Raw genomic sequence first — 12,013 nt, 5'->3', positions numbered from 1 at the left:
ACAGATAAAAGACTGGTATCCAAGATCTACAAAGAATTTCTCATACTCAATACACGTGAAACATATAGTCAAATCAAAAAATGGGCAGAAGATATGAACAGACACTTTTCCAATGAAGACATACAAATGGCTAACAGACACATGAAAAAAATGTTCGAAATCATTAGCCATCAGGGAAATTCAAATCAAAACCACCTTGAGATACCACCTTACACCAGTTAGAATGGCAAAAATTGACAAGGCAGGAAACAACAAATGTTGGAGAGGATGTGGAGAAAGGGGATCCCTCTTACACTGTTGGTGGGAATGCAAGTTGGTACAGCCACTTTGGAAAACAGTGTGGAGGTCCCTTAAAAAGTTAAAAATTGAGCTACCCTATGATCCAGCCATTGCACTACTGTGTATTTACCCCAAAGATACAGACGTATTGAAGAGAAGGGCCATATGCACCCCAATGTTCATAGCAGCATTGTCCACAATAGCTAAATCATGGAAGGAGCTGAGATGCCCTTCAACATATGACTGGGTTAAGAAGATGTGGTCCATATATACAATGGAATATTACTCATCCATCAGAAAGAACGATTACACAACATTTGCAGCAACATGGACGGGACTGGAGGAGATTATGCTAAGTGAAATAAGTCAAGCAAAGAAAGACAATTATCATATGGTTTCACTCATTTATGGAACATAAGACGTGGGAGGATCGGTGGGAGAAGGAAGGGAAGAATGAAGGGGGGGTAAACAGAAGGGGAGTTGGCCATGGGAGACTGTGGACTCTGGGAAACAAACTGAAGGCTTCAAAGGGGAGGGGGTGGGGGATTGGGATGGACCAGTGATGGGTATTAAGGAGGGCACATATTGCATGGTGCACTGGGTGTTATATGCAAATAATGAATCATGGAACATTGCCTCAAGAACTGGGGATCTACTGTATGGTGACTAATATAACAAAATAAAAATTATTAAAAGAAAAAAAAGATCCCCTTTTGTATTTGCCTAGCTTACCCTCCTAATGTTCATCTTCTGCCCCCTTGCTGAGAGTATAGATGTCATTGCTCCCAACTATTTACCTGAGTACCCCATCATTACCTGAGTATCATGGACACTCTGCTCCCCTGTTAACCAACAGGAAATTCTTTTTTTTTTAAGACTTTATTTACTTATTAGAGAGAGAGAGAAAGAGCAGGTGGTGGAGGGGTAGAAGGTGCTGAAGAAGCAGACTCCCTGCTGGCCCCATGCAGGGCTCAAACCCAGGACCCTGGGATCATGACCAGAGCTAAAGGCAGACACTTATCCCACTGAGCCACCCAAGTGCCCCCCACCAGGAAATTCTTAAAAGTGTTCCCTAGGTACAATATTATATAAAAGAAAGCGTGTAATTCTGATATGTTACCAAACTGGTAAGAGAATCCCAGCCCCTAGCTTGTGGTTACTCTCCCTGTTTCCATCCTGCAATGCCTTTGTTATAAACAATAAAGTCTGGCTTTAAGTTGTGCACCTGTGGTCTTTCTCTCATAATAATGGAGGTAAAATAAGAGATTTTAGTTGTTTAATAAACGGATGAAGAGGTAGTGGCAGTTGAGAGAGAAAATAGCAAATATTTGTAAAATAAAACTGTGATTAGATCTAGGAGATATAATAGAAGGGTATTTCAGAGATGAGACCCAGATTTGTTACTTACATAAGTGAATGAATGATGATGCCAGTCACTGAGTTAAGGAACATTTATAAAGAATAGGAGCCAGCCATAATTGGGCATTCCAAAGAATGTGAGGACAAACATGCAAAAAAGTCCCCAAGATGAAAAATAACATGTCATATACAAGAAAACAGAGAAAAGCCAGCATGGCTGAGGGTATGGGATTGCCAAGAGAAAGAGCAAAGCTGAGTGTGGAGAGCTACTTTAATGCAAGACAACGTGTGGTTTTGTGGGTTATCATGAGTAGTTGGGATTTTATCCTAAATGCAATAAAAATTTGAGAATTTTAAGCATGACAGTTATAATTTGCTTTAAATTTTATGACTGTTCTTTTGTGGTTTTTAGTAAAATAGACTGAGGGAGTAAAGCAGTACAAACAGATCACTCGTTTTGGAATACAAGTGAGATATGATGATGACCTGGATGAAGAGGCAGATGATACAAAATAAGTGCAAGGAACCAAGAGATAATTTGAGGATACAATTAATAGGTCATGCTAAGGTTTATGTGAGGGGATTGGGCTTTGTTGAGAGAAGGGGAAAAGTCAAGGTGATACCCTAGGTTTCTAAGTAAGTGGTGAGACAGGGCACCAGGGAGTAAGCAAAAAGCTTGCTGAAGAAAAAAAAATGATGGTTACATTCTGAATATGTTAAGTATAAGACATCTGTGAAATCTTGAAGTGGAGTCAAACATCTGTTGGAAATGTGAGGCTAAAGTCCAAGAAAAGATCTGCATTGGAGATATAGGTCTTCATGTAAAAGTCTGTGTTTTAAATCCATGGAAAAGATTGCAAACACTTAGAAGGGAGAGGATTAAAAAAAGAGAGAGAATTAGATCCAAATGAGTCTTTAGGTTGAACAGAAGATAAGCCAGTAAAAGAATCTGAAAAAGAGCAACCAGTGAGAGAAAAGGAAAACTGGAGAGTAGACAGAGGCTGAAGGACGAGAGGAGGAGAGGGTGGCTCACCATGTTGAATACTGTTGCAAAATAAAGTAAAATGAAGATAGAGAAGTACATTGGATTAGTAAACATCACTGTTTTTGGTGATGTTGACAAGAGCAGATTCAGTGAAGTCATGATTAGAAACTGGATGATGAGGAGATGAAAATGACTAATGTTGAAGATGTAGAGACTACGTGGCAAAAACAGAAGTTTGACTAGGAAAGGAAGCAAAGAAGTGGGCTGTACCTAGAAAAAATCTGAGAGTCATGGATTTTTTAGGTGCAAGACTAATACATGTAATCTAAGGGGACTAATCTAGCAGAAAGGGAAATATTATGAAATTAGAAGAGACAGGATAATCTTTTCTTTTTTTAAGAGAGGGAGAAAGAGAGAGATGTGGGGAAAGGGGCAGAGGAAGAGGGAGAGAGAGAGAATTTTAAGCAGACTCCATGCCCAGTGCAGAGCCCCATGCGGGGCTTGATCGCACAACCCTGAGATCATGACCTGGGCTAAAATCAAGTCTGATGCTGAACAGATTTGAGCCACCCAGACATGCTGAGAAAGAGTAATCTAAGAAATAAAGTCCCCCATGATATAAAAATCGGGTGATATTAACACACGAGGAAGATGGCCTTTAGTATAATGAAGTACACTTTCTTCATTAGGACTGGAGGAAAGAAGAAAATAAGAAGAGAGAGTTTCCAAATTATGGCTTTTATTTTATCAGTCAAGCATAAGAAAAACAACTGAGAGTTTTATAAGACCCAGATGAGATCCTTACCAAATTCCACATTTAAAGTCAAGGTGAAGGAAAATGAACAGCTAGAGGATCAGGAAGAAAATCCAGAACATACGGCGTAATGAAAGTCCTAAGTAATTACATCCATCCATACGGGGGGTTAAGAAATGGAACAAAAAACCCATACATCTACATCAAGTTAAAGACATTACAAAGAAGAGAAAAATATAGAAAGAAAGTAGAAGATTCCTATGAGTTCCATAAAATTAAGACATATACCTTGCATAATTTAAATTTATTTTATTTTTTAACTTATTAACTGTAGACGGTCTTTCATAAAGTTGAAGTCGCTCAAATGCTATAACTTTGTATGGGAATCATTAAATCAGCTCTCCCTAAATGTTAGAAACACTTGATGGAAGAAATACATAAATACACGCTGGGAAATTTGGTATTAATGGCACTGAACATATTTGTTAAGATGTCTCTCCGAATTCTTAGAAATTCCATTGACACATGACAAGACATCATGAGTCTCCTAAAATATAACATGATGTTAATTGTAGCAATCTCATAATTATATAATTACATGTGATTTTTTATGGTTTTCTGAGTTTTTCTTTCTTTTTTTTTTTTTAAAGATTTTATTTATTTAGTTGACAGAGATAGAGACAGCCAGCGAGAGAGGGAACACAAGCAGGGGGAGTGGGAGAGGAAGAAGCAGGCTCCCAGCAGAGGAGCCTGATGCGGGGCTCGATCCCAGAATGCCGGGATCACGCCCTGAGCCGAAGGCAGACGCTTAACGACTGAGCCACCCAGGCGCCCCAAGTTTTCTGAGTTTTTCAAGTTGATTACTTATAGCTTTTACCAAAAATTAATGAATTATAAAAACACAAACACACACACACGGAAAGAAATACACTTGGCTATTTCTCTGAGTATGCGTATTTATTTATTTCAAATTTTACAATTTAGATTCAGCATGAATTGCAATGAATGGATCTTCAGCAGTGTTACTAATGGAAAAATGAGCATTTCCATCCCCAGAAACATAGATTTTGATTCCTGTACAATTGCCGTCAATTTTGTCTCCAGAAATGACATCACAATATGTGCCGGCAGGAAGACCAGTTTGCAAAGTTGAAGATAATGCCCTATAAAATAAAACTTAAGATTTAACTTGAATTCATCACAATTAAAAGCAAGAATTCAGATTATCTCTAGAGGCTGAACTTTGTGCTGTAGAGCCCTAAGCAGTCAAGGTCTCAGTGAGAAGAAAATGCAGAGACCTCTCCAGTAGATGTGAACAGTTTTCCAAGACTGAAAGTAATCTTACAGAAGACTTAGCGATTCCCTAGTCAGCAGTGAATATTATCACGAAATTACGGCTGAGGGACTATTAGTGAAGATTTGAGTGAATTGTCACCCTTAGATAAAAGTCCTTCCTGTGGTAAACAGATATTTTAAATATGTCCTCATCTAAACTTAAGAAAATACTAATTATGTTCAATAATTTAAATTTGATTATTACTACAAAAATCTTTTCACAAGAGGAGAAAGTGAATTTGGGCTGGAGATAAAAATAATCCAGTATTTTTATGAACAAGTGTATGGTTTGAAATATAAAGCTGTCTCATAAATTTATTTTCCTTCTCCCATCCAAAAGACAGAAATTAAAGGACTAGCCATAGCTTCTTTTGGCAAGAAAGAGATATATTTGTTTTACCTTTTTGTCAGCAAAATATAATATAGGCTAAAATGAGCTAAGCATGAGTGAAAGTTGGCCTTGGAACTGAGACTTTTCAACTGCTTGCAAAGACATCTTCTAAGCCATACTTCTATATATTTGGGAATCAATAGACTAGACGGAGAGGATGGAAGTATAAGCAAATGAAAGTAAGAAGAAGTCTCAGAACTAAAACTTGAATATCTCCTGAGGTGAATCACTGACCAACCATAAGATACATGTTCTTTATACATACGCTTTGAAAAATATATTATTTGTCAGAGATACAAGGAAGTGAAAAAAGAAGACCAAAAAACCAGATATATGAATACTTGAAAAAAAGAGTTAAAAACATGTACTTCAGTATTGAGGCAATATTTTCCCATTATATAAAAAGGGAAGGGGGGCTATAAGACATGTTCTTCTAGTGCTTTCACAACCTTTATATTAACTACTCTGTGTATTTGGGGTGGGGTGTATATGCGAGCCTATATGGGTGCCTCGTATCTGCACATGATAGGCAAGGATGCACATGAAATAACTCTACTTTGAACAGAAAGCCCTTATAAAGAAATCAGAAGAGAAGCATCATCATTTTTCTTCCAATTTCCGTGGTTTTTTAATCTGCTGACTACATACTGTTCTCAGAAACGAGAAAAGTAAATGTGCAAGAAGAGAAAGTAGTAAACCAAGAACATATTGGGATAAAATATGATTTCTAATTGATATCTACTTACCAGTCATCATTGTTAAAGACAATGAATCCTCTGTTTCCTCTTCCAAAAGCTACTTGGTTGCTACCGTTATCCCACCAGTTTGTAAAAGGTTGGCCATCAACTACATTACGGAACGCAACCATGTTCCTAAAAATAAAACACCACATAAAATGCTGGTGAATATGTTAACAGTTTGAAATAAAATGTTAAGAATGTTTATTACTAGAGGACATCTCTAGATAAGAATGCCCACCTTATTTGACGCCATCGATGTTCACAGACCCAATCGTTACCACAAGTAGTGTCGGGATTAATAGTAACTTCTTTAATTACCCCATTATTATTTGGTGGTCCAATCCAATCATTAACATCCTAAAGTAAAGAGAAAAAATTTTAAAAAGCTCAGACTTTTTAACATCTCAAGTATTTATCTCTCTCCTCTCCAGTCCACCAAACCCAGTCTGTCCTGTGTCTCTGAGTTGTTTTCAGTTGGAATCTAACTCCCTCAGTATTTTGATAGCCTTTTACCAAGTTCTGACCATTTTCTCCCCAATTTTTCATTCTCTAGTGCCATATTTTAAAACTGCCTTCCCTTTCTTGAGAAAAAGATATTTTGGATAACACAAAAACTTACTACTCCATTTTGAAAATATCTTGACCAACGGAAGCTTGACATTACTCGTGTAAATCCATATGGATGAGCGAGCATAAATCCAACTCCCATTTTGTACAGTCTGAAGGTTACAAAATGATATCATCATAGAAGAAAACAATATTTTTAGTGTCACTAAAAGGTAAGTAGAAAAGGGGGGGGCTTTATTTCCTACCTGGCATCCCAGAATGTAAGAATAGATGCTCCTCCAGCTCCGTGTCCTCGCTGATTGTCATGGTTATCCACAAACACAAGTGCTCTATCAGAAGGCATGAAACTCCATCCTTCTCCCCAGTTCCTATTAAAACACGTATGCACACACAAACATGTATTCCTTTCCAATAGCTTTAGGGTACTTCTTTTGGTATAGCAGGCCTAAATGAAATTCTCTAATTAAATGATTATTCTATAGGAGGTTTTAAAAATATCTATAAATTATATATAGATATATTATACATTCCATGCATGTATGTATGTATGTGTCTATGAATTACTTGTATTACATTCATGTTACAGTTGCAAGATTCTTGTTATAAAAAAGTCATTTCAGAGATTTCAGTACATCATAATTTAGATGAAACTTCAGAATGATCAACATACATATGATATTACACAAAATGGAAAACTGGGTTAAAAGTAGGTTTCACTCTTATATTGATATAATATAAATATTCTAATATTTGAAAATAATTAATTGATAATAATATTTGTAAATTCCCCTAGCATAGCCATGTTGTAACTATTCAAAATGATACAATCATTTAAATAATAACGTAGTCTTCACATATTATATTGCAAACATTAGTCAAATGTAGTATAGTTATATAATCCATAAAGTCTCTAGCGTGTGTTTTGGGTTTCTCGTGATCCTCATGATTGACATTCTAAATAAAAAAGATGTTAAATTGGAATTTGGGGAACTGTAATCCTGATTACCAACAATTGAATCCTTAAAAGTTCTAAATAAGTTCCTAAACTACTTCAGATTGGGATAATAAGACTAACACATCTGTGAAATAATTTAAAAGACAACTCAGGGGCGCCTGGGTGGCTCAGCCAATAGGAGTCTGCCTTTGGCTCAGATAATGAACCCAGGGTCCTGGGATCCAGCCCTGCATCGGGCTCCCGGCTCCGCGGGAAGCCTGCTTCTCCCTCTCACACTCCCCTTGCTTGTGTTCCTTCTCTCGCTGTCTCTCTCTGTCAAATAAATAAATAAAATCTTAAAAAAAAAGAGAGAAATCATATTTCATTCACTTTAAATAAGCCATCTTCTCTCCATTCCATCTGCGCAGGACTGTGCCTAGTTTTGCACCATACTTGAATTCTGTCACACGGCCATTTCCAAAGTACTCCTCGCTTTTAATTGGCTCACCACCCAGATCAATTACCTAGCAGAAATATAGGGAAAATATCATTTTAAATAAGAACTTTAAAGATTTTCACCAACAAGTAAACATTATATAGAAAATGGCTTGAAATTATTTATATTGTTTGAAATACCCCAAATGGTTTTCCTTAAGGCAAGATTCTTTTTCTGTGCTAAATTATACAGTACAATATTAAAAATAACATGATAACAAGGTGACCTGTTGTCCTGTGAGAATGCGGACCTACTTTTACTCTTGCACATAGACAATAATAACAATGACTCGCATTTCTATAGCACTTGAGATCTGGTTCACAACATTTCTAAGTGCTTGACAAATATTAACTTACTAACATTTAGACAAAGACATAACTATGATCATATTCCTTTTCTTCACATGAAAAGACAAATGTCGCAGAGAGAGGTTAATCAATTTGGCTAAGTGAACACAGCGAATAGTGCTATAGGCAAGATTAAAACTCAGATAGGCTGGCTCAAGAAAACCACTATCATAGTATCTGCCTCTTGTAATGGTCTCTGGGGAGACGGTAAGTGACACAGATGTTTGCAGCCTAAATAAATTCTCTGCACTTCCATAAAATCTCTTGTGATAAAGAATTAGATGTTAGAGACTGTCTCAATAAAATAGGGTTCAAGAAAACTCTTCTATATAAATGAGCCAGCCATTAAAGAACAGAAGTTGTATTCATTAAATCTATCACTTATTTTCTAATTAACTAAAAGATCTTATTTCATATACCCATGAAATGTAGATACATATAGGTATTAATGTACCTCCTGGAAAATGAAAGGTTTACTTCCTTCAGAGAACCACTGTGTATTTAGATTATGCAGTTTATCCAAAACGGCCTTGATGTCTCCAGGCCACATGTGCTTAGAAGCATCAATTCTGAACCCCGCTACACCAATGTCGATGAGGCGGTTCATATATTCAGCAATCGTGGAACGCACATAGTCTTTCTCCAGCGCAAGATCAAGAAGACCAACCAGACGACAATCTCGGACCTATTAAGGTAAAAATTTTGTGATTGATACACAAAACATCGCCTCTACCTGATAATCCATTTGATAATGCATTCATTTATTCATTAACAGATATTTCGGTAGTGTCTTCTTTGCATTGGAAACTGGAGAAGCTGACATTCTCGTATGGACATACCTTTGAAACATTTTCTAGTATAAAAATGGAGTATGGAGGAAATAAAGTAGATGAGTTTTTTGACTGGAACAAATTAAATGGGGGAAAATGCTTTAAATCTTGATCTGCATTTCTTTTCTTTTTTTTTTTTTAAGATTTTACTGATTTATTGGACAGAGAGAGACACAGCGAGAGAGGGCACACCAGCAGGGGGCAGGGGAGAGGGAGAAGCAGGCTTCCTACTGAGCAGGGAGCCTAATGCAGGGCTCCATCCCTGGACCCTGGGATCATGACCTGAGTCTAAGGCAGACGCTCAACGACGGAGCCACCCAGGCGCCCCTGTGTTTCTTATTTTTAAAGAGTCAAACTTGGAATCCTCTTTTCCTAAGGAATCCAGGCCAGTATTTAAAATGAAGATCAATAAACTACATGTAGATAATTAATCAGAGATAGCTCTTTATCCAGATCACTGTGGGTTTTTTCCTTTAATTACCTGATAAGGATCATTATAGCTCTCAATGTCTCCACTTCCAGTTTTACATTTACCATCATTAAAATCCCAACCAGAGTATGGGACTGCTGGAAAATCTCTACTTCCAGGGTTGAAGTAGCTTCCACAAGTACTGCTCGTTCCTGCACTCGCAGCATTCCCACACATATGATTAATGACAGCATCCACATAAATACGGACCTGAAAAACAAAGTTTCTATTTCAGTTGGACTTATAGAGAGGTAGAAATCTATGTAGTATTATTGACTAAACTTTCTGGTATGTTAATCGCACTCCAAAATAGGTCTTTGTTATTTTTTAACTTATCTTCTTAGTAAGCCAAAAGTCAAGCGTGAAGGGAAATCAATGTGAACTGAATACCTATCTGCATTCTACCATCTTGGTAAAATACTTACCTATCTGATAAACTGATAGAACTAAAACTACCATAACTATGAAAAAATGCAAACAGTCTTTTTTGCGGGGAGGTAAGAATCAGCTAAGACAGGAGAGCGTAGTGGTCTTTGAAATTTCCATGCATCCTCCTAAGAAAGAAGCAGCAAGTCTCTATTATCTACTTCGCATCCGAAGGCAAATATTGTCTCTCATGCTCCCCCTCAAAAAGAATATAATGATTTACCATCAAAAACCCCTACGTGAAAGAGGACCCGGAAATGACAGGTGGAGTTACAAGTCACATCAAAATTACAGCAAATATTGCAACTGGCATTTCCAATTCCTAACAAGAAAGGTATTCCCCAGAAATGTGTATAGTTATAGGCCTGAAAGCTGATACTTGCTTTATAAACAAGTTCGGCTTTAAACTGTGACTTAAATTTCTTTAGTAGACAAATAGCACATATACAGGAATTTGCGCAGCTGAACATAAGGTAATAACGAAGTGTTAGTTATAGCTTAAGTGTAAAGTAAAATGAAAAATAAACAGGGAACACATTCTGCTCTGAAGGAACGGGAGAGAGGAGAGAGAGATTATTTTCCTGATTATTTCTTAAAGGAAACTTTAATGCACTTACACCAACGTTGTTACATCGAGTCACCATGTTTTTGAATTCATCTTCATTTCCGGATCTTGTGCATAACTTGTAGCTAATTGGTTGGTACCTTTCCCACCAAGGTCTAAAAGGGTTATTAACCACAAGATTTTCATTGGGTGGAGAGATCTACCAATAAAAAATCATAGTAAGTATCAAATTATGGGTTACTTTATATCACTGGATACTCTAGAAACTAACCAATAATCTAAAAAATTTCTGAATCTTTGCATATACAGCTACATCTTTAGCAACAAATGAAAATATTAACAGCATATTGGAAACGTCCTGCTGAAGAAAGCTTATATCAGAAACAAAACATAAAGCTGCCAACAATACTAAACTTTTTTCTTCCTCGGTAAAATGTTCCAGCTTTACCGATACATATCACAATACCATATACTACAAGGATAGCAAACTGCAATTTCTACTATGAACAATACCCACCTGAACCCCTCCAAATCCTTTTGGAGCTAAGTATCGCTCACATTCAAGAGCAATGTCAACCCAGCGCCACTCGAACAGATGGACGATAGATGTCCGTCCAGGTTTGGTATTTGGGTCATACTGAGCCCAGCAGAACCCAATGACGGAAAGCAATAGAAAGAACTTCATTTTGCTTTGAAGTTGCCAGCATTCTTTCCAGCCACTATTTATCCTCCTGTAAGAAACACATTTTCCTAAGTAAATATTAACATGAATAAATACGTAGGGCGTAAACTGTTTATTCATAATCAGAAAAGGATTATTAATAGTAATACTAACGGATAAAGAATATCTATGAACAACCTGCCAGGAAAACAATCTCCATGACCTTTTAGAACTTAATATTTTCCTTATGGAGAGAATATTAACCTTTTTAAACATCTGGCAGTTTATATGTAAAGAATTCTTAATCGTGTATTATTTAATTAGCATTAGGGTTTATTTCCGAAGTCCTTCACTGATAGAAGGAAAATCACAACCAGAGCCAACGGATTTTTAGTCAAAACATTGCCTTGACCATCTATTTGCAAACATTATAGTGTTTCAATTTCAAAAAGGAAAAGGATACTCATTTCAGTTCTATTTTTACACCACCAATTCTAATTTTTAGTTAAGTTTCTACATTAACATTTAAGAAACCATTTGGAAGTTGAATGTCCATGAATTGAAGAAACAGACCCTTTTCCCACCTCCATCAAATCATGTGCTTAGTGCAAAGGCTATAGCAGTAGAGTGTTTGGATTTTTTTTCTTTTAGCTAAATATCTCTCCTACCCAATAGGACACTAAATTGATGAATTCAGTCCCATTTCTGCCTGAATGTAAGTAAAAACCTATAAAAGAGAATACTAGTACAGGTGGGGAAAACTTAATCCATTAACCCGACAAGCATTAACTGAATGCTGCTCTTTGCTAAGCATGTGATGTATTCAGGACACAGTGATGAATAAAACAGGATTCTAACTCTCAAGGAGCTTACAT

General features: G+C 36.7%; 1 protein-coding gene across 1 annotated transcript; it reads right to left on the bottom strand.

Annotated features, from left to right (window-relative positions):
• Window positions 1-4,315: 4,315 nt before the first annotated feature.
• Window positions 4,316-11,188, bottom strand: LOC123795140 (pancreatic alpha-amylase). The gene is made up of 10 exons (XM_045801637.2): window positions 10,995-11,188; window positions 10,530-10,676; window positions 9,499-9,696; window positions 8,642-8,872; window positions 7,735-7,868; window positions 6,656-6,778; window positions 6,463-6,562; window positions 6,082-6,200; window positions 5,850-5,975; window positions 4,316-4,540 (listed from the first exon to the last, which is right to left on the bottom strand). The coding sequence occupies exons 1-10, from the start codon at window positions 11,160-11,162 to the stop codon at window positions 4,351-4,353; spliced, it is 1,536 nt and encodes a 511-aa protein (XP_045657593.2). The 5' UTR covers window positions 11,163-11,188; the 3' UTR covers window positions 4,316-4,350.
• Between the last annotated feature and the right edge of the window lie 825 nt (window positions 11,189-12,013).

This window comes from Ursus americanus, chromosome 12 (assembly GCF_024610735.1).
Source record: "Ursus americanus isolate L20-20 chromosome 12, mUrsAme1.1.p, whole genome shotgun sequence".
NCBI lineage: Eukaryota > Metazoa > Chordata > Mammalia > Carnivora > Ursidae > Ursus > Ursus americanus.
This window is presented reverse-complemented; position numbering and strand designations above follow the sequence as displayed.